Source organism: Microcaecilia unicolor, chromosome 1 (genome assembly GCF_901765095.1).
Source record: "Microcaecilia unicolor chromosome 1, aMicUni1.1, whole genome shotgun sequence".
NCBI classification, from domain to species: domain Eukaryota; kingdom Metazoa; phylum Chordata; class Amphibia; order Gymnophiona; family Siphonopidae; genus Microcaecilia; species Microcaecilia unicolor.
In genome coordinates, this window is record NC_044031.1 from 217,862,512 (window position 1) to 217,887,390 (window position 24,879).

The window sequence follows — 24,879 nt, forward strand, 5'->3', positions numbered from 1 at the left end:
TCAACCCATAAAAAAAGGGCATCCCTGACGAGCATTTGGATGACTTTACCTGGTCCAGTTTTTCTTACGACCAAGGCACAAAAAGGTGCCTGAACTGACCAGATGACCACCGGAGGGAATCGGGGATGGCCTCCTGTTACTCCCCCAGTGGTCACTAACCCCCTCCCACCCTCAAAAAAGAACTTTAAAAATATTTAGTGCCAGCCTCTATGCCGGCCTCAAATGTCATACTCAGGTCCATCGCAGCAGTATGCAGGTCCCTGGAGCAGTTTTAGTGGGTGCAGTGTACTTCAGGCAAGTGGACCCAGGCCCATCCCCCACCTACCTGTTACACTTGTGGTGGTAAATGTGAGTCCTCCAAAACCCACTACAAACCCACTGTACCCACATCTAGGTGCCCCCTTCACCCGTAAGGGCAATTCTAGTGGTATACAGTTGTGGGTAGTGGGTTTTGGGGGGCTCAGCACACAAGGTAAGGGAGCTATGTACCTGGGAACTTTTTCTGAAGTCACTGCAGTGCCCCCTAGGGTGCCCGGTTGGTGTCCTTGCATGTCAGGGGGACCAGTGCACTACGAATGCTGACTCCTCCCACGACCAAAGGCTTGCATTTGGTCGTTTCTGAGATGGGCGTCCTTAGTTTCCATTATCCCTGAAAATCAGAAACGACCAAGTCTAAGGACAACCATCTCTAGGGATGACCTAAATGTCAAGATTTGGGCATCCCCAACCATATTATTGAAACGAAAGATGGACACCCATCTTGTTTCAATAATACGGGTTTCCCTGCCCCTTTGCTGGGACGTCCTGTGAGGATGTCCTCAGAAAAACCTGGGCGCCCCTTTCGATTATGCCCCTCAATGTAATCATTAAAAAACTAAACATATATACTAGCCAGAGAAAATGGACTTAAAATAAATGGCATAAGAGTATATAATCTCATTATGTACAGTATCAAAAAATATATATATATTGGAGCAGAATTAGTAGATAATGATAATATATAACATATGTATCATTAAAATAATAAAAATCATAATACAAGGATTCATATTGGTGTTCTAAGAGAAGACTAAGAAAACTTATTTAAAAAAAAGATGATTAAATGATTAAGGGATGAAAACCCCACATTCTGATTAAGTACATACATCGTAAAGCATTTAATCCAGTAAGCACATTATCTGTCTATATGCAAACTGACTGTTATATTTTATTAAATCAATACTTGGGCAGTTACTCAATACATATTATACAATATGGTGCCTTTATTTTGGTTACTTCTGCCCCGTTAGTATTTCTCTTCAAGATTTTGTAATTACCACATGATACTATCAAAGCTGCTTCCTTATGTACCATTATAATAATACTAGTTAAAAAAGCCCCGTTTCTGATGCAAATGAAACGGGGGCTAGCAATGTTTTCTTCTGTGTGCATGTGGGAGTGTGTGTGTCCCTGCCCTCTGGCCTCTCTCCCCTCCCCCCTCTGAGTCCTTCACTGTTACAGAGCTAGCGATTTGATTTCGTGCTCTGCTGTTTTCCTTCACTGACTGTGTTACAGAGAGGGCGGGGCAGACACTCATAGGGAAACCGGATATCTCACCCCCTTCACACTTCCGGCTGGAGGCTTCATAGAACGTTGGTGTTGCTTTTTATATAGAGAGATATTCTAGCAGCTTTACAATGTATGCACTTAATCAGAATGTAGGGTTTTCATCCCTTACTCATTTAATCATCTTTTCTTTGGATACATTTTCTTAGTCTTCTCTTAGAACACCAATATGAATCCTTGTATTATGATTTTTATTATTTTAATGACACATATGTTATATGTAATCATTATCTACTAATTCTGCTCCAATACGTTTTTTTTGATACTGTACATTATGAGATTATATACTCTTATGCCATTTATTTTAAGTCCATTTTCTCTGGCTAGTATATATGTTTAGTTTTTAATGATTACATTATTACTTCATTTTATATTCACATTAAAACTGTTTACATCATACATTTTGTATTTTATTATTTGCTTGGTTTACATATTTACATCCCTGAATTCCTTATTTTGTCTGGTTTCAGAACATAGAGTTTGTGGTCATTTAAAGTATGCTGCTATTTTGTATGTATATATGTGAGGTGTTTTAGAATATATATTATTTACGTGAATTTTTCAGCCTGCCAGACTTTCCTTCCATGGACAGATAAGTGTTTAACTGTTGTTTGTTAATATTGTTCTCCACCGAGCACTAATTACCCTTGGAATGATGGACTACAAATGACTAAAAAGGAAAGCTCCTGGGAAGTTTGCCAATGTTTTGGGGAAGTCCATTGCAGACTTCAGTTTGGGTTTCATTTGAAAGCACATTTTTAATTTTTCTAAAATTTTGATTTTGCTGAAATTAAAGGAAATAAAATATGATTGATATTTCCCATCTAAATGTAGACGGGGAAAAAATGTGTTTGCTTGTTGTTGGGGTCTTTTGGACTTTTCTCAATTTTAGGGCATTTTTGGTTCTTGTCAGCCATGTAGGAGAACGTGTTATACACAAGTGATCAAGACATAAAAGCAGCCTCAAAAAGGTGAGATTTTAGTCTACATTTCAATGCGGCAACAGAGCACCAATTCAGAAAGTCAGTTCCAGCTGACCGGCACAACAAAGTTGAAAAACAAAGTTCAGCAGAATAAGAGTAACTTGTCAGATGAACAGACACCCATTTTATTTACATTTTTATAATGCACATTAGAATTTTTAATGGATGTTAAATCAATCTTGCACTCAAGGTGCGCTAATGAACTGAATGTGCGCTAATGAACTGAATACACGCTAATGAACTTACATCCATAGTTTTCTGCCTGGTTTAAATTTCACTTGAACTAGATTGTACGTCGCTAGACAAAAAGTCAGCACAGTCACCAATAAATTGGTTAGAGATTAAATGACATTTTTCCTCTAATTGGGGCTGTGATATGGTTCTAGACCAGGGCGAGAGCCACAACCCAGTTGGATTTTCAAGATTTCCACAATGAATATGTATGAGTTTGATTTGCATATGCTGCTTCCGTTATATGCAAACAGATCTCATGCAAGTTCATTGTGGCCCTCGACCATGGTTGCCCACCCTTGTTCTAGATTATCACTGAGATGGAGGAGTCAGCCAGATTTTCCCAGCTTTCCCCCATCGCATCTATGTACTTGTAATTCCAAATTCTCTAAGGACAATTCTCTAAGGACAATTTGAATCTTTTTGCATACTGGGGTGCCAATGCTTTCTTAATTCATTGCACAATAGACGCATCGGGTATTCCTATCTCTAACCTAAAATCCACCAAGTCTAGGCAGAATCCAAACCAGGCTAGAGCTGATTCAATGATCCTTATTTATATTTTTCCTTGTTGGGGACTCATGGAGGGGCATAATCGAACAGAAACGCCTATCTCCATGGGCGTTTATCTCCGAGAACGGGTCCGTGAAGGGGCGGACCCAAGCGTATTTTCGAAAAAATTAGACGTCCATGTTTTATTCGCCAAGTTGTGAGCTGGGCGTTTTTGCTTTTCAGCGATAATGGACAATGAAATCGCCCAGCTCAAAAACGAATAAATCCAAGGCATTTGTTCGTGGGAGGGGCCAGGAGTCGTAGTGCACTGGTCCCCCTAACATGCCAGGACACCAACCAGGCACCCTAGGGGGCACTTTTACAAAAACAGAACAAAAGGTAAAAGAGCTCCCAGGTGCATAGCACCCTTCCCTTGTGTGTAGAGCCCCCCAAATCCCCCTCAAAACCCACTGCCCACAAGTCTACACCATTACTATAGCCCTAAGGAGTGAAGGGGGGCACCTACATGTGGGTACAGTGGGTTCGGGGGGGGGGGGGGGTTGGACGACTAAGCATTAAGCAGCACAATTGTAACAGGTAGGGGGGGGATGGGCCTGGGTCCACCTGCCTGAAGTCCACTGCACCCCCTAACAACTGCTCCAGGGACCTGCATACTGCTGCCAGGGAGGTGGGTATGACATTTGAGGGTCAAAATAAAAAGTTGTGAAACATCATTTTTTGTGGTGGGAGGGGGTTTATGACCACTGGGGGAGTCAGGGGAGGTCATCCCCGATTCCCTCCAGTGGTCATCTGGTCATTTAGGGCACTTTTTGGGGCCTTATTCGTGAAAAAACAGGGTCCAGGAAAAGTGCCCTAAATTCTAGCTAAAAACGCATACTTTTGTCCCATTATCTGTGAAATGCGCCCATCTCTGTTCGGCAGATAACCACGCCCCAGTTCCGCCTTCGCCACACCTCTGACACGCCCCCATCAACTTTGTCCGCATCCGCGACGGAGTGCAGTTGAAAACGTCCAAAATCGGCTTTCGATTATACCGCTTTATTCGTTTTTGTGAGATAAACGCCCATCTCCCGATTTAGGTCGGAACTTGGGCGTTTTTCTCGTTCGATTATAAGCTGGATAGTGAGCTAAGTTACTGCATCACCACATCAATGAACACTCAAGTGGAGATTTGTTTTTAACTTAAAATCTGTGGACTAGATTTACTAAAGTGCATTACTATATTAGTGAGATAATGTAGTTAAAGCATGTTATTAGCAAATAATCCCACTACACAAAATGGGACCTGGACTAAATAGCACATATTAATGCGTGTTAGACCACAGTAGTGTGTTAATGGGTTTTAGTAAATCTAGACCTGTGCGTGATGTAAAATGATCCAATGTTATGGTACTTTTATAAAAGGTTTTTAGATCAGTGTTTCTCAATCTTTTTACATGAGGCACTGGTCTGGTTTTCAAGATATTCAAAATGAATATACTTTAGATGATGGGTCTCTGATGTATGTAAACTGATTTCTTTCATATTTATGGTGACAGTCCTGAAAACCCAACTAGACTGGTGTGCATCCAGGAAAGGGTTGGCAAACACTGGTTTATATTACTCAAAATCTACCCTCCAACCCCCCCACCCCTCTCCGATAGCGGGTAGCACTGTGACTGCCCGCTGCTGGTGTTCAACCTGGATATTAAATGCCGGGCCATTTCCTGTGACCAGCATTGACTATCCGGGTCTTTCAACGCTGGCTAGCACATGACCAGTTAAGTCAATATTCAGACTTAACCGGCCATGGCTTAGCGGGCAAAGATAGGCCTGCTTTTTTGGCAGCCTTATTTGGCTGCTAAGCCTGGCCTGTTAAGTTCCGAATATTGTAATTTAACCAGTAACACCCCCAACTTTATTTTTGGTGATAACTGGGCAGTTTCAGAGGTGATAACCAGTTAAATGCCACTGAAAATGACCGGTTATCCACCGAGATGTGAATTAACCAGTTGGCAGCTGTTCAAGCCAATTAACTCGAGCTGAATATCAGGCCACTAGATTTTTGCTGTAAGACTTCAAAAATATGGCTGAATGTTTTTTTAAAACACTGACCTTGAAGCGGTTGATCAGATCATAGCGGGTAAGCATTTCATAGAAAATAAATTTCAACGAATGATCTCCACTGGCCTCATTTAGTGCAAAGACATCAAAGGACCACTTGTCAACATTCTGCAAGGTAAAAAGAAACATGTCAACACAGTATATTGTTTTACAATCTCCATTACACTGTAGATTCTTTAGCCAAGAAAGCAATAGCCCAGTAACATATACATGTATTTCTTATTAGCAGATGTATCATTTCACAGAATTCATGTGTTATGGTGAAGCAAGCCCTTCTAGGGATGTCACACTATCTCAATGGCATTGATGGAATTTGCCAAAATGTTGATCAGGAGGCCTGAATAGTTTGGTTTCTTTACTGCAAATGTGCACTAAACTTAGTACACAAAGAAAGATGTGAAGGTGGATTTAAATATCTGGCAAATTTGGGGTAAAAAAAAATTGCCAATGAGCCACCAAATCAGTTTGCTTGCATAGTTTTAAGATAGTATTTCCTTTCCTGAAGACATAAATTTTTATATACCCGTTGCCCCAGCACCCAAACTAAAATTCCTGGTGGTCTAGTGGACAGGCTCCCCAGATTCTCTCAAACCTCCAGCACCCTTCATGTACCTTTAAGATGGGAGGCAGGAGTGAGGCCCACTCATTCCTGCTTCTGGGTTGCCATCTTGTAAAATGGTAGCACCTGACCCTATGCAGCACATCCTAGGACATACCATGCAGGGTCAGGTGTCACCAATTTGCAGGATGGTGGCACGGAGGGAGAAGCAAGTGAAGCCAGTGAAGTTATCTTTGGGTTTACCAATCCTTATGTTTTTCATCTCCTTTCTCCTTTGTTTTCTTTCCTATCTGATTATTGTAGTTCTTTTCACTGTGTGCTACATTTTTTGAATTGTAGACTGCCTTCGCTTATTCCTTAAGGAAAGTGGTAGATCAAGCTTTGATCAAACATTAAACATTACAATTACTGCTCCTGTCTCCCATCTTCAAGGTACTGTAGGTGAGGATGGGGGTGGGGAGGTCCAGGGGTCCCAGTAGGGGGAATCATTTGTAGTATCAGGAGATGATGGGAATTGGGGGTCCCTCAAGAAGGTGGTCATTTCTGGATGATTTGGGGTGGGGGTGGGGCCGGGGTCCTGCCGCACTTCACCTCATGTCACTCTGCTCCTTTTTTACCCCAAGGTCTTCATGGAAGCCAGAAAAAAAGCTGCAGGCCCTATGTTTGCTCAGAACAAAAAGAATAAAAATCACTGAATCTTCACAAGTGTTACTGCAGAAGAAAGAGGTAACCTTCTATGTCTCTGACCTCAGACTTGGTGTTAAAGCCCTGACACTGTGCTCAGCCCTTCAGTCTTATGCGCACTTCTCTGCATCTGCCTGGAACAGTTAACTAGCCTCATTATTACCATGGTTTTAAATATGCTGTGCGCTAGTGTCCAAACCAAAGCTTTGTACAAAGTTATTTGTGCACCTTTTTGGACCCGTGCACCCATAAAATTATGCACTAAAGCAGATACTTATTTTGTACCAGAGAGTTAAGCGACTTGCCCAGAGTCACAAGGAACTGCAATGAGAATTGAACCCAGCTCCCCTAGCTCTCAGGTCACTGAACTAACCATTGGGTTACTCTTCGTCTAAGCTACCTAATTATGGGTCTGACATTCTAACATGCTATGTGGGGAGTCTTAAGGGTGCCTATTTTAAGCCAACTTTATAAAGGCAACATGCCCTTATAAAATAAGCATCCAGACCCAGACCCTGTAGCATGCAAATACTCTGAAGCATGCGCAAATGTATGTTAATATTCTACATGTCTACTGGGACCTTTACTAATATTTGATTACTTGCCTCATTCAAATAAGTTTTGAGCCAGGTTACAATTAAAACAGTTCTATTTCATTCTGCTCCTGCTGCACCCCAGCTACATCCCGGGAACACCCACGTGTGCCATGCTTATAATTATGTGCCATCTTGTTGGCATGCATACTCATATGCACATATTCCATTATTAAAAGGCTAGTCCACACGTAAAGTGGAAAAAGCACAGTGGGCTCCAAGAATGGGTTGGCATCTCAAATTTATTAAAGGTCCTTTAACCCATCCTTTTCACTTGGCTTGGGTTCTTGTGCTTTGGACTCCCTCTCTCCTTTTCGACTAGTCCACATGGAAAACAGGCTCTACACATGGAAAACCTTTATAAAATTACCCCATGTGATTAATTCAAATTCATGCATTTTAACGTGCATCAAGGCAAGTTAACTCATTGTTAACACATTAGTGAACGAGGCCCAAGTTTGCAAAACCATTACAGAAAATCTGTAATAACATGAATTTCACAGATCCTAACTACTACACAGTTCTGGCTCTCATTACTAGTGTTACTTTTTATGTCTAAAGTGTTAGCAAGCTTACACAGCACTGCACTGGCACAAATAAGAGAGAGCTTACAATCTGCTCAAGAAAAACATACATGACAGACAGGAGATTGTAGGAGAAGGTGTTACAGAGAAGTGGTCAAAATGTAAAAGCAGTCTCAAAAAGAGGACGTTTTAGTCTGGATTTCAATATGGCAAGATAGCGTGTGTGATGTATTGATTCAGGAAGTCTTTTCCATTTAAATGGCACAGCAAGATTGAAAAAGCAGAGTCTGGCAAAATGAGAGTAACTTGCCAGATGAACAGAGCTCAAGAGGAGGAGTGGAGAGAGAGAGAGGGAAGATACGTAATCGGGCGCTGCCAAGCAACTTCATTTGAGTGGAGGAATAGCCCATTGGTTAGAGGGGTGAGCTGAAACTCTGGTGTGCCCAATTCAAATTCCACTATGGCTACTTGTGATCTTGGGCAAGTCATTGCCTTGGGTATAAGCTCAGGGCCTCTTTACAAAGCCTTGTAAGGATTACCACATGGCAATGAGAGGAAGCCCATAGGAATTGAATGGGCTTCCTCTCATTTGCTGCACCAAGAATCGGTAGCGTGGCTTTGTAAAAGAGGCCCTTAGCTTGTAAGCCCACTAGGGATGGGGAAATACCTACTGTACCTGAACAACTGTACCTGAACACAACTCACCTTGGGAAAAAACGTGCGCTAAATGCTTAAATAAATAAATGAGAAATAGAAGTTTGAACTATATAGAAGCAAGTGGGGAGCCAATGGCTCTTAAAGTTTCAAATGATCTGGGCCCTTGTTCCAAAAATGGCAACTGATCCCAGGTTTCTATGGTGTGCCAGCAAGAGCCCCCATCACACTGAACACGTCTGTCAAAATTTATACAGGAAGCAATTTACACAGAACAGGAAAGCTCAAATCAGCCTCTGAAATTTGCTCCTGCCTATACAATAATGTATACACATTTAAATCCTGCACAGAGTGCACTGAATGAAATTGATCTCAGACAGTATGCACAGAGATGTCTCTATGTGCAAAGCTACTACCAAAAGAGTGCAAACATCCTTTCTACCTTGAGCGTCAACATTTTCAGAGAATGTTTTCTTAACCTTTTCTCCAAAATACAGAATTGTGATCGCTGTATGTATTCATTTCAATACATAGGCAGTTTTTAAAAGGATTCTCTGCAGGAAAATAGGTGCATAAAAAACAAAATGGAGTGGTCCACTGGCACCATGGCCCCATCAATATTTTTACCCAATACAGCATCAGCAAATAAAGAGCTTGGGAGCAGTGCTGAAGATTCATTGGCTTGGCCCCTCCAACCAAAAAGCTGTTCCATTGCTCCTCAATAGGTGTGTGGAGATGTGTGTGGAGATGGACACTTGAAACAATGCCCTCCATCCTTGCAGGAAAAACTGTCCACAAGGCACATACTTTCCCCTACAGACAAAAGAGGTGAACAGGGGTCAGAGTTAGGGTTGACCAGAGGGAAAATACACCAGCATTTCATTTTGCAATCCCAATGCTGTCTTCAACCTCACGTAATTTGCACCAGTTTAATGCCAGATTTTAAGGGGAAACTCTACAGGGAGTTCTCCTGTAAAACTTGGTTTGAAGAACCATGAGAACATGGTACCTGTCAGCTGCATTTTCCGCAGGGAGTCTACAAATTGCCCTATAAAAAGATCAATGCTATTTGTTGTGAATGAAGAAATGAAAAAGCAAAATTCAGTGGTATGATTTACTACTCAATTTATAATGTTTCTCAAGTAAATCATGGTCTCATCTCCATTTTTACTGGCTGCTGAACACTGAGCTGGAACATACTGCTACATGACCCTCAAGGACCTTTGGTCTGACACACTATAGCAGTTCTTAAAAGTTACAAGTAAATATGCTTTGCATTCACAAAAATCCAACCTCTACCCAATAACAGGTTCAGATCAGAACCAGAACATTTTTCTATGGCAGTCACCATACAAAAATTATCCTGTTTCTCATCTCATCTGAGCAATAGCAGCATAAATGTCTCCACTACCAGGCACATTGTGAAATAATACAGAACCTAAAAAAAAAATCCTAACTCTACATATATGTAGCAAACATGTCATTCAACAGTAGCACTAATCCTACAATTCAGACAGCAAGAACCCTACTTATGAATAGGCAGCACAATAAATATTTCACTGGACCCTAGAATACCAATACACCTACTACAGATAAAACACAACAAGTGGGACAGCTACATATCTCTACACAGAAACTACATGGAAACCAAATACTGCACCTCAGTCACTTGCAAAGCATAGACAGGTCCCCCTACCCCAAATATAAAACAAGGGATCACAAATCAGAAATAGAAATATGAAGACAAAAAATAGAACTGTGAAACTCAAAAAGTCAAACTCAGCATATACTGCAACACTGGAGAAATAAAAACAGAAATGTGAGGGGGCATGGCCTGAGAGGCTTCCAAGATGGAAGCTTAAGCCCTGAGCTCTGCAGCCAGCTTCTTCCAAATTCTTATTATCTTCTCACAGCGCTTTGAACACTCCAAAATCTTTTCCTATTGGCGAGAGACCATGGCTACTAATAAATCCATCAAAAATTATCCTTCTTATACACTCCAGTGTGGCCTAAAATGGCATAAAACTGATCCACCTACACCTGAGAAGGCCCCAGGGGTGAAAAAGCAGGCCTCCACAAATACCACTGTGCTGGAGGAGCTTAATACTATAAAAGCCATGATGAAACAGCTATGCACTTTTGGAGAGGTGTTAACAAGTACAAGCCTTAGAGGACCACATCGAATAACTGGAATTCAAATTTTCAGAAATGGTAACCAATGTAAATGAATATGCTCAAAGTACTGTTTGATCCATGAGCACCTCTTTGAAAATGACCCTCCTGGTACCGGAAGATTGGAGGGTGGCCAATGTAATGCTGATTATTTTAAAAGGTTCCAGAGGTGATCTGGGAAATTATAGACCAATGAGCCTGACATTGGTGCCAGGCAAAATGGTAGAGACTATTATAAAGAATAAAAGTACAGAGCATATTCAAAAGCATGGATTAATGAGACAAAGCCAATATGGATTTAATGAAGGGAAATCTTGCCTCACCAATCTACTATATTTCTTTGAAGGGGTGAGCAAACATGTGAATAAAGGGGAGCCAGTTGATACTGTGTATCTGGATTTTCAAAAAGCATTTGACAAAGTACCTCATGAAAGACTCCAGTAAAATTGGAGAGTCAAGGGATAGGAGGTAGCGTTCTATTGTGAATTAAAAACTGGTTAAAAAATAGAAAATAGAGAGTAGGGTTAAATGGTCAGTATTCTCAAAGGAAAAGGGTAGATAGTGGGGTTCCCCAGGGGTCTGTGCTGGGACCACTGCTTTTTAACATATTTATAAATGATCTAGAGATGGGAGTAACTAGTGAGGTAATTAAACCTGCTGACGACACAAAGTTATTCACAATTGTTAAATCGCAAGAGGATTGTGAAAAATTACAAGAGGACCTTACGAGATTGGGCATCCAAATGGCAGTTGATGTTTAATGTGAGCAAGTGCAAAGTGATGCATGTGGGAAAGAGGAACCCGAACTATAGCTACGTAATGCAAGGTTCCACATTAGTAGTCACTGAGCAGGAAAGAGATCTAGGTGTCATCGTTGATGATACGTTGAAACCCTCTGCTCAGTGTGTGGCTAAGAAAGCAAATAGAATGTTAGGTATTATAAGGAAAGTAATAGAAAACAAAAATGACTTTGGATTGCTCCATGCTGCAACCGTACCTCGAATATTGATTGCAATTCTGGTCACCGCATCTCAAAAAAGATATAGTGGAATTAGAAAAGGTACAGAGAAGGGCAATGAAAATGATAAAAGGGATGGGATGACTTCCCTATGGGAAAGGCTAAAGCGGCTAGGGCTCTTCAGCTTGGAGAAAAGACGGCTAAGGGGAAATATGATAGAGGTATATAAAATAATGAGTGGAGTGGAATGGGTAGACATGAATCACTTGTTTGCTCTTTCGAAAATGCTAGGACTAGGGGGCACGCAATGAAGCTACAAAGTAGTAATTTCAAAACGAATCGGAGAAAATATTTCTTCAGTCATCATGTCGTTAAACTCTAATTCGTTACCATAGAATGTAGTAAAAGCAGTTAGCTTGGCGGGGTTTAGAAAAGGTTTGGATATCTTCCTAAAAGAAAAGTCCATAAGCCATTATTAAAATGAACTTGGGAAAAATCCACTGCTTATTTCTAGGATAAGGAGCATAAAATGTATTGTACTGTTTTGGTATCTTGCCAAGTACTTGTAACCTGAATTTGACACTGTTGTAAACAGGATGCTGAACTGGATGGACCTTCGGTCTGTCCCAGTAAGGCAATATTTATCTATTTATGTACTCCCAACGTTTACAGTAAATGAATATTAAATTTACTCCATGAGGATAAATCCAGGACATACCTTAGAACTGGGAAATTTTAGAATATAAAGCATGAAAACCTACCAGGTTAGTTTTTCTTTAACTAACTACTGTGGAAATGTTAAGATTAATTGTTCAATTATTTTTATTTCTAATATACTTGATACACCTTGCTGCCTGCATGATCTCCATAGAAAAAGTTTTTGTCTTTAATTAATCTTTCCCAAGCACCTCAAATAACCAAGTAAATTAATGATTAATCAATAAAATACCTACTGTTGCTAGCAGAATATATTATATTATATTATTGACCTGTCAGTGCACAGTAGAACTGGTTGATAAATAATGCCTGATTCCCAATCTTAGCTTCTACCTCAAAGCTTTCCATACTGGTCCTCAGACCCACTGCTAGTTTGGTTTTCAGGATATCCACAATGAATATGCATGAGATAAATTGGAATATGCACTGGAACCCAGCATACATAAATATTCCTCATGCATATTCACTGAGGTTATCCTGAAAACCTGATTGGCTGTGGAGTCCCCAGGGCAGGTTTGGGAAGCCGTGAAGGGGCATAATCGAACGGAAACGTCTATCTCCATGGGCGTTTATCTCCGAGAACGGGTCCGTGAAGGGGCGGACCGAACCGTATTTCCGAAAAACATGGACGTTTATTTTTTTGAGCTGGGTGTTTTTGTTTTTCAGCGATAATGGAAACCGAAAGCGCCCAGCTCAAAAACGAATAACTCCAAGACATTTATTCGTGGGAGGGGCCAGGATTCGTAGTGCACTGGTCCCCCTCTCATGCCAGGATACCAACCGGGCACCCTAGGGGGCACTTTTACAAAAAAAAAAGGTAAAACAGCTCCCAGGTGCATAGCACCCTTCCCTTGGGTGTTGAGCCCCCCAAATCCCCCTCAAAACCCACTGCCCACAAGTCTACACCATTACTATAGCCCTAAGGGGTGAAGGGGGCACCTACATGTGGGTACAGTGGGTTTGGGGGTGGTTTGGAGGGCTCCCATTTACCAGCACAAGTGTAACAGGTGGGGGGGGGGGGGATGGGCCTGGGTCCACCTGCCTGAAGTCCACTGCACCCCCTAATAACTGCTCCAGTGACCTGCATACTGCTGCCAGGGAGGTGGGTATGACATTTGAGGGTGAAAATAAACAGTTGTGAAACGGCATATTTTGTGGTGGGAGGGGGTTTTGTGACCACTGGGGGAGTCAGGGGAGGTCATCCCTATTCCCTCCAGTGGTCATCTGGTCATTTAGGGCACTTTTTGGGGCCTTATTTGTGGAAAAACAGGGTCCAGGAAAAGTGTCCTAAATTCTCGCTAAAAACGCATATTTTTTTTCCATTATCGGCGAAAGGCGCCCATCTCTGATCGGCCGATAACCACGCCCCAGTTCCGCCTTCGCCACACCTCTGACACGCCCCCATCAACTTTGCCCGCATCCGCGACGGAGTGCAGTTGAAAACGTCCAAATTCGGCTTTCGATTATACCGCTTTATTCGTTTTTGTGAGATAAACGTCTATCTCCCGATTTGGGTCACAATATAGGCGTTTTTCTATTTCGATTATAAGCAGGATTGTCTACCTTGCTTGTAGTGCATGTAAGTCTGGACTGCATTTGTGAGTAGAGGCATTTTGGTTACCATATGTAACATACCTAACAGGTAAGAAAAATGAGACTACAAAGGTGGTGTGGTAACAGGAAAGAGGGCTGGCCTGGTGCCCAGGTAAGACAGCCACACAGCATTGCAGGTAAAGCGAAGATACCTACCTGTAGCAGGTATTCTCCGAGGACAGCAGGCTGATTATTCTCACAACTGGGTCGATGTCGGCATCAGCCCGTGAATCAGCATTTGCAATAGCAAAAAGAAAAAATTTTTCCAGAGCCTTCTGGCATGAATGCAGCGTGAACCACGCATGCGCGGACTGACTTCCCGCCCATCACGCAACAGCGCTCTTCAGTTAAGTTCTATAGCATAAGAAAATAAAAGAACTCCAAGGGTAGGTGGGCGGGATTGTGAGAGTAATCAGCCTGCTGTCCTAGGAAAATACCTGCTACAGGTAAGTATCTTCGCTTTCTCCAAGGACAAGCAGGCTGGATTATACTCATAACTGGGATATCCCTAGCATCCAGGTTCACTCAAAACAATTAACATTGGTCAAACATAGATTAACCTGAAACTATATACAGCTAGCTGAGAGTGCAGCCTGGAACAGAATAAAATGGGCCTAGGAGGGTGGAGTTGGATTCTAAACCCCAAACAGATTCTTCAGCAATGACTGCCCAAACCGACTTTCGCGTTAGGTATCCTGCTCAAGGCAGTAGTGAGATGTGAACGTGTGGACTGAAGACCACGTTGCAGCTTTGGAAATCTCTTCAATGGAGGCTGACTTATTTCACGGAGAGAGTGGTGGTGGATGCTTGGAATGCTCTCCCACGGGAGGTGGTGGAGAGGAAAACGGTAACGGAATTCAAACATGTGTGGGATAAACATAAAGGAATCCTGTTCCGAGGGCAGACTTATACGGTCTGTGCCCTGAAAATGACAGACACAAATCAAGGTAAGGTATACACAAAAAGTAGCACATATGAGTTTATCTTGTTGGGCAGACTGGATGGATCATGCAGGTCGTTTTCTGCCGTCATCTACTATGTTACTATGTAACTATGACTTTAAAGTGAGTCACCGACGAAGCCATGGCTCTGACATTATGAGCCATGACATAGCCCTCCAGATTCAGCCCAGCTTGGGCATAAGTGAAGGAAATGCAATCTGCTAGACAATTAGAGATTGTGCATTTTCCGATGGCGACTCCCCTCCTGTTGGGATCAAAAGCAACAAACTGGGCAGACTGTCTGAAAGGCTTCATCCGCTCCACGTAAAAGGTCAATGCTCTGTTGCAGGCCAAGGTGTGCAAGCTGCTTGCACCAGGGTGGGCATGAGGACAGGGAAAAAATGTTGGCAAGACAATTGACTGGTTCAGATGGAGCTCCGACACCACGTTCGGCAGGAACTTAGGGTGCATGCGGAGGACTACTCTGTTGTGATGATACTTAGTATAAGGTGCATCCACTACTACAGCCTGAAGTTCACTGACCCTATGAGCTGAAGTAACAGTCACCAAGAAAATGACCTTCCAAATACTTCAGATGGCAGGAATTCAGTGACTCAAAATGAGCTTTCATCAGCTGGGTGAGAACGACGTTGAGATCCCATGACACTGGCGGAGGTTTGACTGGGGGCTTTGACAAGAGTAAACCTCTCGTGAAGCGAACAACTAAAGGCTGTCCAGAGATAGGCTCACCTTCTACATGCTGATGATAAGGTGAACCCTTACGGAGTTGGTCTTGAGACCAGACTCCGACAAGTGTAGATGGTATTCAAGCAGGGCCTGTGTAGGACAAGAGAGAAGATCTACTGTCTTGCTGTCACACCAGACGGCAAACCTCCTCCATTTGAAAGAGTAACACCTCTTAGTAGAATCTTTTTTGGTAGCAAGCAAGACCCTGAAGACACCCTATGAAAGACCTAAGGAAGTGAATTCTAAGCTCTCAACATCCAGGTCGTGCCAGAGACTGGAGGTTAGTATGTAGAAGCGACCCCTCGTTCTGAGTGATGAGGGTTGGAAAAAAACTCCAATCTCCACGGTTTCTCGGAGGACAACTCCAGAAAAAGAGGAAACCAAATCTGATATGGCCAGTAGGGCACAATTAGGATCATAGCTCCGCGATCTTACTTGAGTTTCAGCAAAGTCTTCCCTACTAGAGGTATGGGAGAATATGCATACAGAAGGCCTGTTCCCCAATGTAGGAGAAAGGCATCTGACGCTAGTCTGTCGTGGGCCTGAAGCCTGGAACAGAACTGAGGGACCTTGTGATTGATCTGAGTGGCAAAAAGATCCACCGAGGACATGCTCGGAAGATCTTGCGGGCTACACCCATATTCAATGATCACTCATGAGGTTGTATTACCCTGCTTAGCCTATCGGCCAGACTGTTGCTTACGCCTGCCAGATAAGTGGTTTGGAGAAGCATGCTGTGACGGCGCGCCCAAAGTCACATCTGGATGGCTTCCTGACACAGAGGGCGAGAACCAGTGCCCCCCTGCTTGTTGGTGTAGTACATCACAACCTGATTGTCTGCTTGAATCAAGATGATTTGGTTGGACAGCCAATCTCTGAAAGCATTTAGAGTGTTCCAGATCGCTGGAAGCTCCAGGAGGTTGATATGAAGGCATGTTTCCTGGAAGAACCAGGCTCCCTGAGTGTGAAGCCCATCTACATGAGCTCCCCACCCTGGGCGGGACGCATCCATCGTAAGCACTTTCTGAGGCTGAGGAATTTGGAATGGTCGTCCCATAGTCAAATTGGGCCAGACTGAAGAGAATTGCAAAAGTCGGTGGACAGTTAGATCACATCCTCTATATTTCCCACAACTTGGAACCACTGGGAAGCTAGGTTCAACTGAGCAGATCTCATATATAGACGTGCCATGGGTGTAACATGAACTGCAACATCTGCCGAGCTGTGTTCTGCTGAGACGTTCGAACCTTGGACACCAGGGACAGAAGGTTGTCTGCCTGTGTCTGGGGAAGATAGGCTCGAGCTGTCTTCATGTCAAGCAGTGCTCCAATGAACTCCAATTTCTGAACAGGAGTGAGATGGGACTTGGCGTAATTTATTACAAACCCCAGCAGTTCTAGCACCTGGATAGTCATCAGCATGGACTCCCGACCACCGTCCTCCGAGGAGCTCTTCACCAGCCAATCATCGAGATAAGGGAACACATGCACTCCCAGTCTGCATCGTGATGCTGCGACGACTGCTAGGCATTTTGTAAACACTCTGGGCACAGATGCCAGACCAAAGGGCAGTACACGGTACTGAAAGTGCTGCATCCCCAGCCGAAACCGAAGATACTTCTTGTTAGCTGGGAGTATCGGAATGTGCGTGTAAGCATTCTTTAAGTACAGAGAGCATAGCCAATCGTTTTCCTGAATCATAGGAAGAAGGGTACCCAGGGAAACCATCCTGAACTTTTCACGTACCAGGAATTTGTTCAGGGCCCTTAGGTCTAGGATGGGACGCATTCCCCCTGTTTTCTTTTGCACATGGAAGTACCTGGAATAGAATCCCAGCCCTTCTTCCCCTGGTGGAACGGGATCGACCACATGGGCCTTTAGAAGGGCGGAGAGTTCCTCTGCAAGTACCTGCCTGTGCTGGAAGCTGAATGAATGAGCTCCCGGTGGGCAATTTGGAGGTTTGGATTCCAGATTGAGGGTGTACCCTAACCGGACTATATGACGAACCCACCGGTTGGAGTTTACGAAGGCTACCTTTGGTGAAAAAACATTAACCTCCCCCCCAACCAGCAAGTCATTCGGCATGGACACTTTTACTGTGGCTATGCTTTGCTGGAGCCAGTCAAAAGCCCATCCCTTGCTTTTCAGGGGGCAGCAGGGGCCTTGGGCGCACACTGTTGACGAGAACGAGTGTGCTAGGGCTGAGCTTGAGCAGTCTGGTGAGACGCGGGATCGTACCTATGCCTAGCATAAGAATAGGGAGCACTCTGCAACCCACCAAAAAACCTCCTAGATGAGGAGGTGGTAGCAGAAGGCGCCCGGTGGGAGAGAGAAGCCATAGCATCATTGTGCTTCTTGATCTGGTTGACCAGGTCTTCTACCTTCTCTCCAAAAAGGTTATCCCCCCGGCAAGGAACATCTGCTGCTGGACCGAATGGTCTAGGTCAGAGACACGCAGCCATGAGAGTCTGGTGTAAATGGAGGTGCATAGTTTTAGGTGTTGGGATATCAACTAAGTGTATACTATATACTGAACATAAATCTTATGCAATACGCTTAGGCAGAAATGGTTTCCATGCAGATTTTTTAAAGTGGCAAATATAGAATCTGCCCTTAGTGTCTAAACAATTAAGTTCTATGCATAACTGATGCTATTCTGTAACTTGCATGTGCAACTTTGCATGCCAACCCCCAGAATCTATGTAGTGCGACTTGAGTTGTGCATGCAAATCCAGTCATATTCTGGATTTCTACACACAACTTAATTAGCTTAACAAGCCAAATCACTGCCAGATGATCGAACTTAACATGCAATTATTCTCCAGGTTCAACATAATCTGATTAACTCCTGGTTTAACAAGATTCATGGACACTAATTATCTTTATTATCATCTACATATTGTTGTTTAAATGATGTCTATATGTTCACTATCTTACTTTTACACTGTTTAATTGTACTTTTCTGTACTGTCGCCTTTCCTACAGTTTTGTGTAAGCCACATTGAGCCTGCAACTAGCGGGAAAATGTGGGGTATAAATGTATTAAATAAATAAATAAAATTAGAATTTAAGTGCACAACTAACTGTCTATGCGTATTCTACAGAGATGCATGTAAATTCTACGACACAGATCTGAAAAGGGAGCATGGTCAAGGGAGGGGCATGGGAATTCCTAGAATTTATGCGCAGTGTTATAGAATATGCCCGTTCCATGAGTAAATTAGGCGTCAGCATTTACACCAGGTTCTCATTGGCGTAAATGACCGTGACTAAATATAGCCACAGAAAACATGTGCTAGGCATATTCTATAAACCGCACCTAAACTGGAATACGCCTAGGCGTATTTCTTTTCAGTGCTGATTTATTTTAGGTGTGATATATAGAATCTAGCCTCAAGCGTAAAACTGCGAACGCAAGTTTATAGAATGAGGGAGCATTTATCCCTCTCCTTTATTCTTCTCTCCACACAATCCTCTCTTTCCTTCCCTGGCAGGCAAGTAGAGAGCAGTGGCGTTCCTAGGGCGGCTGACACCCGGGCCAGATTGCCGATGCCCCCCCCGGGTGCAGTGCCCCCCCTCCCGGTGAAATGACCCCCCCCCGGGTTCATTTTTACCTGCTGGGGGGGTGCCGCGTGCCTGTCGGCTTCGCTCATTCCATGCTTCCTCTGCCCCGGAACAGGAAGTAGCCTGTTCCATGGCAGAGGGAGCACAGAACGAGTGGAGCAGACAGGCATGCGGCACCCCCCCCCCCCCCCCCAGCGGCGTGCACCTGGGGCGGACCGCACCCACCGCCCCCCCTAGGAGCGTCACTGGTAGAGAGTGACGCTTCTTACCTACACCTACCTCCTCTGCTACAGAGACTACAGTGTTCCTTGTAGTCAGACTTCAAAGTAAAGCTAGTGGAGGAGGAAGCAGAAACAGCAGCGTTTGCTTTTAGAAATATGCTTCACTATAAAGCTTTCTGCTGTGGGAGATTCGGGAAGACTCAAATTACCTTCACTTCCAGAAAGAATGGAAGGCTATGGTTTTAATTGCAATTTATGATTAATGTTTATCTCTTTGTATATTATTGTGTGTTTTATAATTTGTGTTGTAATCTGTTTTCATGTAATTCGTTTACTAAAGATGGAATATCAGATATTTTAAATCAGTACCAAAATGCTGCTTATTTCCAAAAATCATTAAAGGAGTGATAAGATTGCCCAGTGTTCTGGGCTCAACTCAATGAATAGTTAAGCTTTGGAACTCATTGCCAGAGGATTTGGTTACAGTAATTAGCATATCTAGGTTTAAAAAAAGGTTTTCACAAGTTCCTGGAGGAAAAGTCCACAGTCTGCTATTGAAACAGAGATAGGGAAGCCATTGCTTGACCTGGGATTGGTAGCATGAAATGTTGCTACTAATTGGGTTTCTGCCAGGTACTTGTGACCTGGATTGGCCACTGTTGGAAGCAGGATACTGGGCTAGATGGACTATTGGCCTGACACAGTATGGCTATTCTTCTGTTCTTATGTAAGATTGCACTGGGCTGCTAATACTGTAGAATATTAAGTGTAATAGCTGAATATCCACTAAAGTTTATCAATAGACCCGTTATTGCTATTAAAACCTGATAAAATGGAAAACTGTTTGGAGTATTGCACAGGTCCTTATCACTGAGACAGTGAATCTCTGAAATACACAGAACACTGGACATCTGATAATCAGACTGTAGGACTCCAGGCCATCCCTATAGGGCTCATAATAAGGAAAAGATTAACAAACTAAGAGTTTTGAAATCCACGTTTTTCAAAAGTGGATTTCAAAGTGCCCAGTTTCAGCAAGCCATCTCTCTCAAGGACATATTTCCCATTTAGGGGGTAACTTATCCACTTTGGAAATTACCCAAGGGAATTTCTGTGCTCACCATTATGCTTGCCCTGTTCTTTCATACCCCCACATTTTCTGGGTTAATTTATTTGAATACTCCGTAGTTTTCAAAACTATGCATGCAAATGGAAACCCCTCCTGAACTGTAGCCTCTGGGACACTGAACATGGGTGAACTTATACCTCCATGCTTTACATTCTCATGGATGGTAAATGGACCAGGTGCAAGGTTATTAGATTCCCTAGGCAAATCTCCAGACTTGCAACACTACCCCTCCCCCACAATTACCCTTCCTGCTCCTCCTTGAGATTTTTGAAAATAAACTCAACAGTTATGATTATCCCAATATCACCCACTGCAGAACAATTATGTAGAAATGAATAGAGGGATATCATGCTTTTAAATATCAAGCATTGTTCTGCATTTATATACATAATGGGCTAGATTCTATTTATGATGCCTAAAAAAATCGGCAATGAAAAAAATACACCTAGGCATATTCTATAAACTGCGCCTAAAGTTAGGCACGGTTTATAAAATACACTTAAATTTAGGCATAGTTTATACAATACGCCCAGTGTCTATTTCCTGTACAATATTTAGTCACGGCCATTTATGCCAATGAAAACCTGGTGTAACTGCAGACACCTAAGTTACGTGCAGAATGGACATATTCTATAACACTGTGTGTAAATTCTAGGAATGCCCAGGACCCACCCATACTCCTCCCATGGCCACACACCCTTTTCAAATTTCATATTAGAATTTACATGCATCACTTTATAGAATATGCTTAGAAAGTTGTGCGCATAAATTCTAATTAAAGCCAACTAGTGTCAATAATTGCTTGTTAAGTGGCAATTATTGATGCTGATTGGCTTATTAAGCCAATTAAGTTGTGTGTGCAAATCAGAATACAACCAAATTTGCACATGTGATTTAAGTCACACTATATAGAATTTGGGTCTTATGGGCAATTTCCAAAAGCTAAGCTACCTGGGTAAAAAGCTATTTATCCAGGTAAATGGCCTATTGGATATTTGAACATTATCCACCCTCTCCGAAGGTTGATTCTTTTTTCTTTTTGACTCTCAGCTCTCTTTTGCCCCTCAGGTCTCAGCAAAGCAGGGTTTTGTTTTGTTTTTTAACCTTATGTAGAAACATAGATAAATGTAGGCAGATAAAGAACATATGGCCTATCTAGTCTGCCTATCCAAACCATCTACTCTCCCTACCACTCTCTTAGAGATCCTATGCAGTTGTCCCATGCTGTCTTAAGTTCAGATACTGTTTTCATCTCCACCATTTCCACTGGGAGGCTATGAATTCACCACCCTTTCCATAAAAAAGTATTTCCTCAGGTTACTTCTGAGTCTATCCCCTTTCAACTTCATCCTATGCCCTCTCATTCCAGAGCCTCCTTTCAATTGAAAGAGACTCACCTACTGTGCATTTATGCTGCATAAGTATTTAAATGTCTCTATCATATCTCCCCTTTTCCACCTTTCTTCCAGAACATACATATTGAGATCTTTAAGTCTGTCCCCATATGCTTTATGATGAAGACCACTGACCAATTTAGTAGCTGTCCTCTGGACCGACTCCATCCTGTTTATATCTTTTTGAAGGTGTAGTCTCCAGAATTGTATACAATATTCTACATGGGGTCTTACCAGAGTCTTATACAGGGGCATCATCACCTCCTTCTTTCTACTGGCCATTCCTCTCTCTATGCACCCAAGCATCCTTCTAGCTTTTGCCATTGCTTTTTCTACCTTGCGTCAACTATGCTCCATATGGCATCTTTTGATCAGCACACTCCTTTTACTCTCTCCTACTTACTCTCTATGTCCAGACTTGATTAGTGCAATATTGTTTTTCCCAGTATTTTGCGTTTTCTTTAGAGGAAAGTACAAACTTTACAAAACTATTCTATCCGTCTTCTTTGCTGTTCTGGTTGCGCTGCTCCTGTGATATCTTTGCTAAAAGAACACCATTGGTTACCAGTCAAGCATAGGGTCAAGTTTAAAATTTTGCTATTAGCTTTCAAGGCCCATCGTTTAGGGACTCCCCACTATTTACATTCACTGACAATGCCGTATACTCCCTTATGTACACTTTGATCTATTAACAATCGTCCCTTGGTGCTGCCCAGCACCCGTGTGGCTCATTATAAGCTCACTCAGCATTGTGTTTTCTTTTTTACAGCCCCTATGCGTTGGAATTCTTTGCCTCTGACAATCTGAGGGGAATTTTCCATTAAACATTTTGACAGAAATTAAGACGCAGTTTTTCCAGAAGGCACACCCAGGATGAGTTGGTTGATGCTCAGATGTGCTACCCACCTGCCCCTATTCTTTTTGTCTGTTTGCTAAGTTCTCTGTTTTGTGGGTATATGAATGATACCTTTTCTGTTGACTATCATAGTTTTTATCTTCATAAATGTTAGATTATGCACAGCTTTGTCCTGTTTTGGCAGCTAAAGGTGGTACAGTAAATTTTCTATTGTCTTGCTTTACTGCAGCTACTGTTTGCTGTGTCCCCCCCCCCCCCCCCCCCCAGAAGTTGCCATTCTGGGCAACCATCTAGTTTGCCTAAGGGTCAAGCTGACCCTGATGGCACTACTCTATACATTTTCCTTGATTTAGCAGAAGAGAGAAACTGATTTTACATCATCCAACAATGCTTAAGGCATTGCTGCATGATTTTGGAATGCCAAGCTCACAGTGGAATCAGGCGTGTTTATTGATCTGTGCCATATTGGTTGAATGAATTATGCCTGCATCAGCACTTTTATATAAATTGCAATTGAGTACAATGATCAAACAGGCCACCTGAGATCTAGGCATAGAGCAAATTCAATCCAACAAATCATTGTGTGATGCTTCATGAGAAAAAAAAACCAGATGCAACAGTGATAACAAATTTACCTGGTGGATCCTTCCACTCTATACTACTTCATAATTACCTTTAGGACAGAAATGACAGCTGGTGGATAGCTCAGTCCAACCATGTTCGACGTTCTCCTGTACATTCTAGCAAAGCAAATAAACAGATGCAGAGTCAGGAACCATTTGTTTCATTTTATCTAATAAGACAGACTGTTTTTAAGTCACCATTTAGAACTCCAGGCCTGGATTTCAGGACAGCCACAATGAATATGCACACAATATATTTGCATGCACTTGATGTAAGGAGGATGCTAATTTGGAAAAAAAAGCCAAGCCTTTTTGTGGGGACCATGAGGAGCATCATTGAGAACCATCAAATTAAAGCCTGATTAAACCTCTTGGAATTTAGATAAAAGAGCATATGAAGAGCATCTAATCAAACATTTCAGATCCAGGCTAGTAGAAACTGTAAATTAATGTAGTACCATTTATACACAGCATGGTTTTGGTTCACGTTTTTCATAATAACATAAGCCATCATGGGGTGTCTTACATAGAGAAAGATAAAATAATCTACACTAAAAAAAATTCAAATGTACATTCAATTTTTTGCAAAGTCCAAAAGAAAAGACTATTCATTACACTTTATTTGCTGCAATTCACCAGTCTGCCTAGTTATGGCAAGATTTGATGTTAGGGAGCATCAACTGTCAGTGGAAGTTAAAGTTGTTTTTTTTTTTTTTAATTTAGGTGGAACTGAAAAAAAAATAATTACGGAGGAAGTAATTAATGTGAGCTACCATTAAGAGAGGTTATTTTATTGTTAACCTGGGTTACTAGTAACTAGGTTTCATTCCATAAAATGAAACCAGTGCTAAAATATAAGAGTTATAGTAAAATAAAAAAATACAATAATCTGTCTTAACGGTAGTCAATGTTGATAACTTCCCCCCGTAGTCTTATATTCCTGTGTGCTTTTACAAAATAAGAAACAAAAAGAAATATCTTTAATATAATATTTAAAGTATAATCTGCAAAATCCTATTTACCTTTCCACAAATATCCCAGCCTGCACTGCATGGACAATGCTTCTGAAACGTGGCTTCTCTTCTGTCCTTTTCAACATCATGCCCATCTGCCGTGTAAAGGTGGAGGCCAGCCAGTCTCGAACCTCAGAGGGCACAGAGTCTGACTGTATGTCACCGAGCTCATCCTCTGTATCCAACAGACGTCTGGTAATGAAAGAAAGAAGTGTGGATCAGAAATACAATTAATATATTTGCTACAAAGGCAAATGAATTGACATGACATTAAATACAATTTTAGTGGTTCATTTTTATTCCTACAAACAGTTCTTAATGGCATGAAGTGATGTACAATTGCTTCCTCCCTCCCTCCCTACCCCTCCCAACACCTTCCATTTGCCCTCTTTCCTCATGGTACAATGACCATCTTTACCTTCCCACTCCTTGGCATAATCAACTTCCCTTCCTTCTCTTCACTTTCCCCCTGGTGTAATCATCTCCTCACTCCGATTAGGCAT

General features: G+C 42.3%; 1 protein-coding gene across 1 annotated transcript in view; it reads right to left on the minus strand.

Annotated features, from left to right (window-relative positions):
• PDE1C (phosphodiesterase 1C) overlaps positions 1-24,879 on the minus strand; it is a 981,038-nt gene that overhangs the window by 327,047 nt on the left and 629,112 nt on the right. The window contains 3 exon segments of the mRNA XM_030204349.1: positions 5,427-5,543; positions 23,414-23,480; positions 24,386-24,568. Coding sequence (XP_030060209.1) covers positions 5,427-5,543; positions 23,414-23,480; positions 24,386-24,568 — 367 coding nt within the window.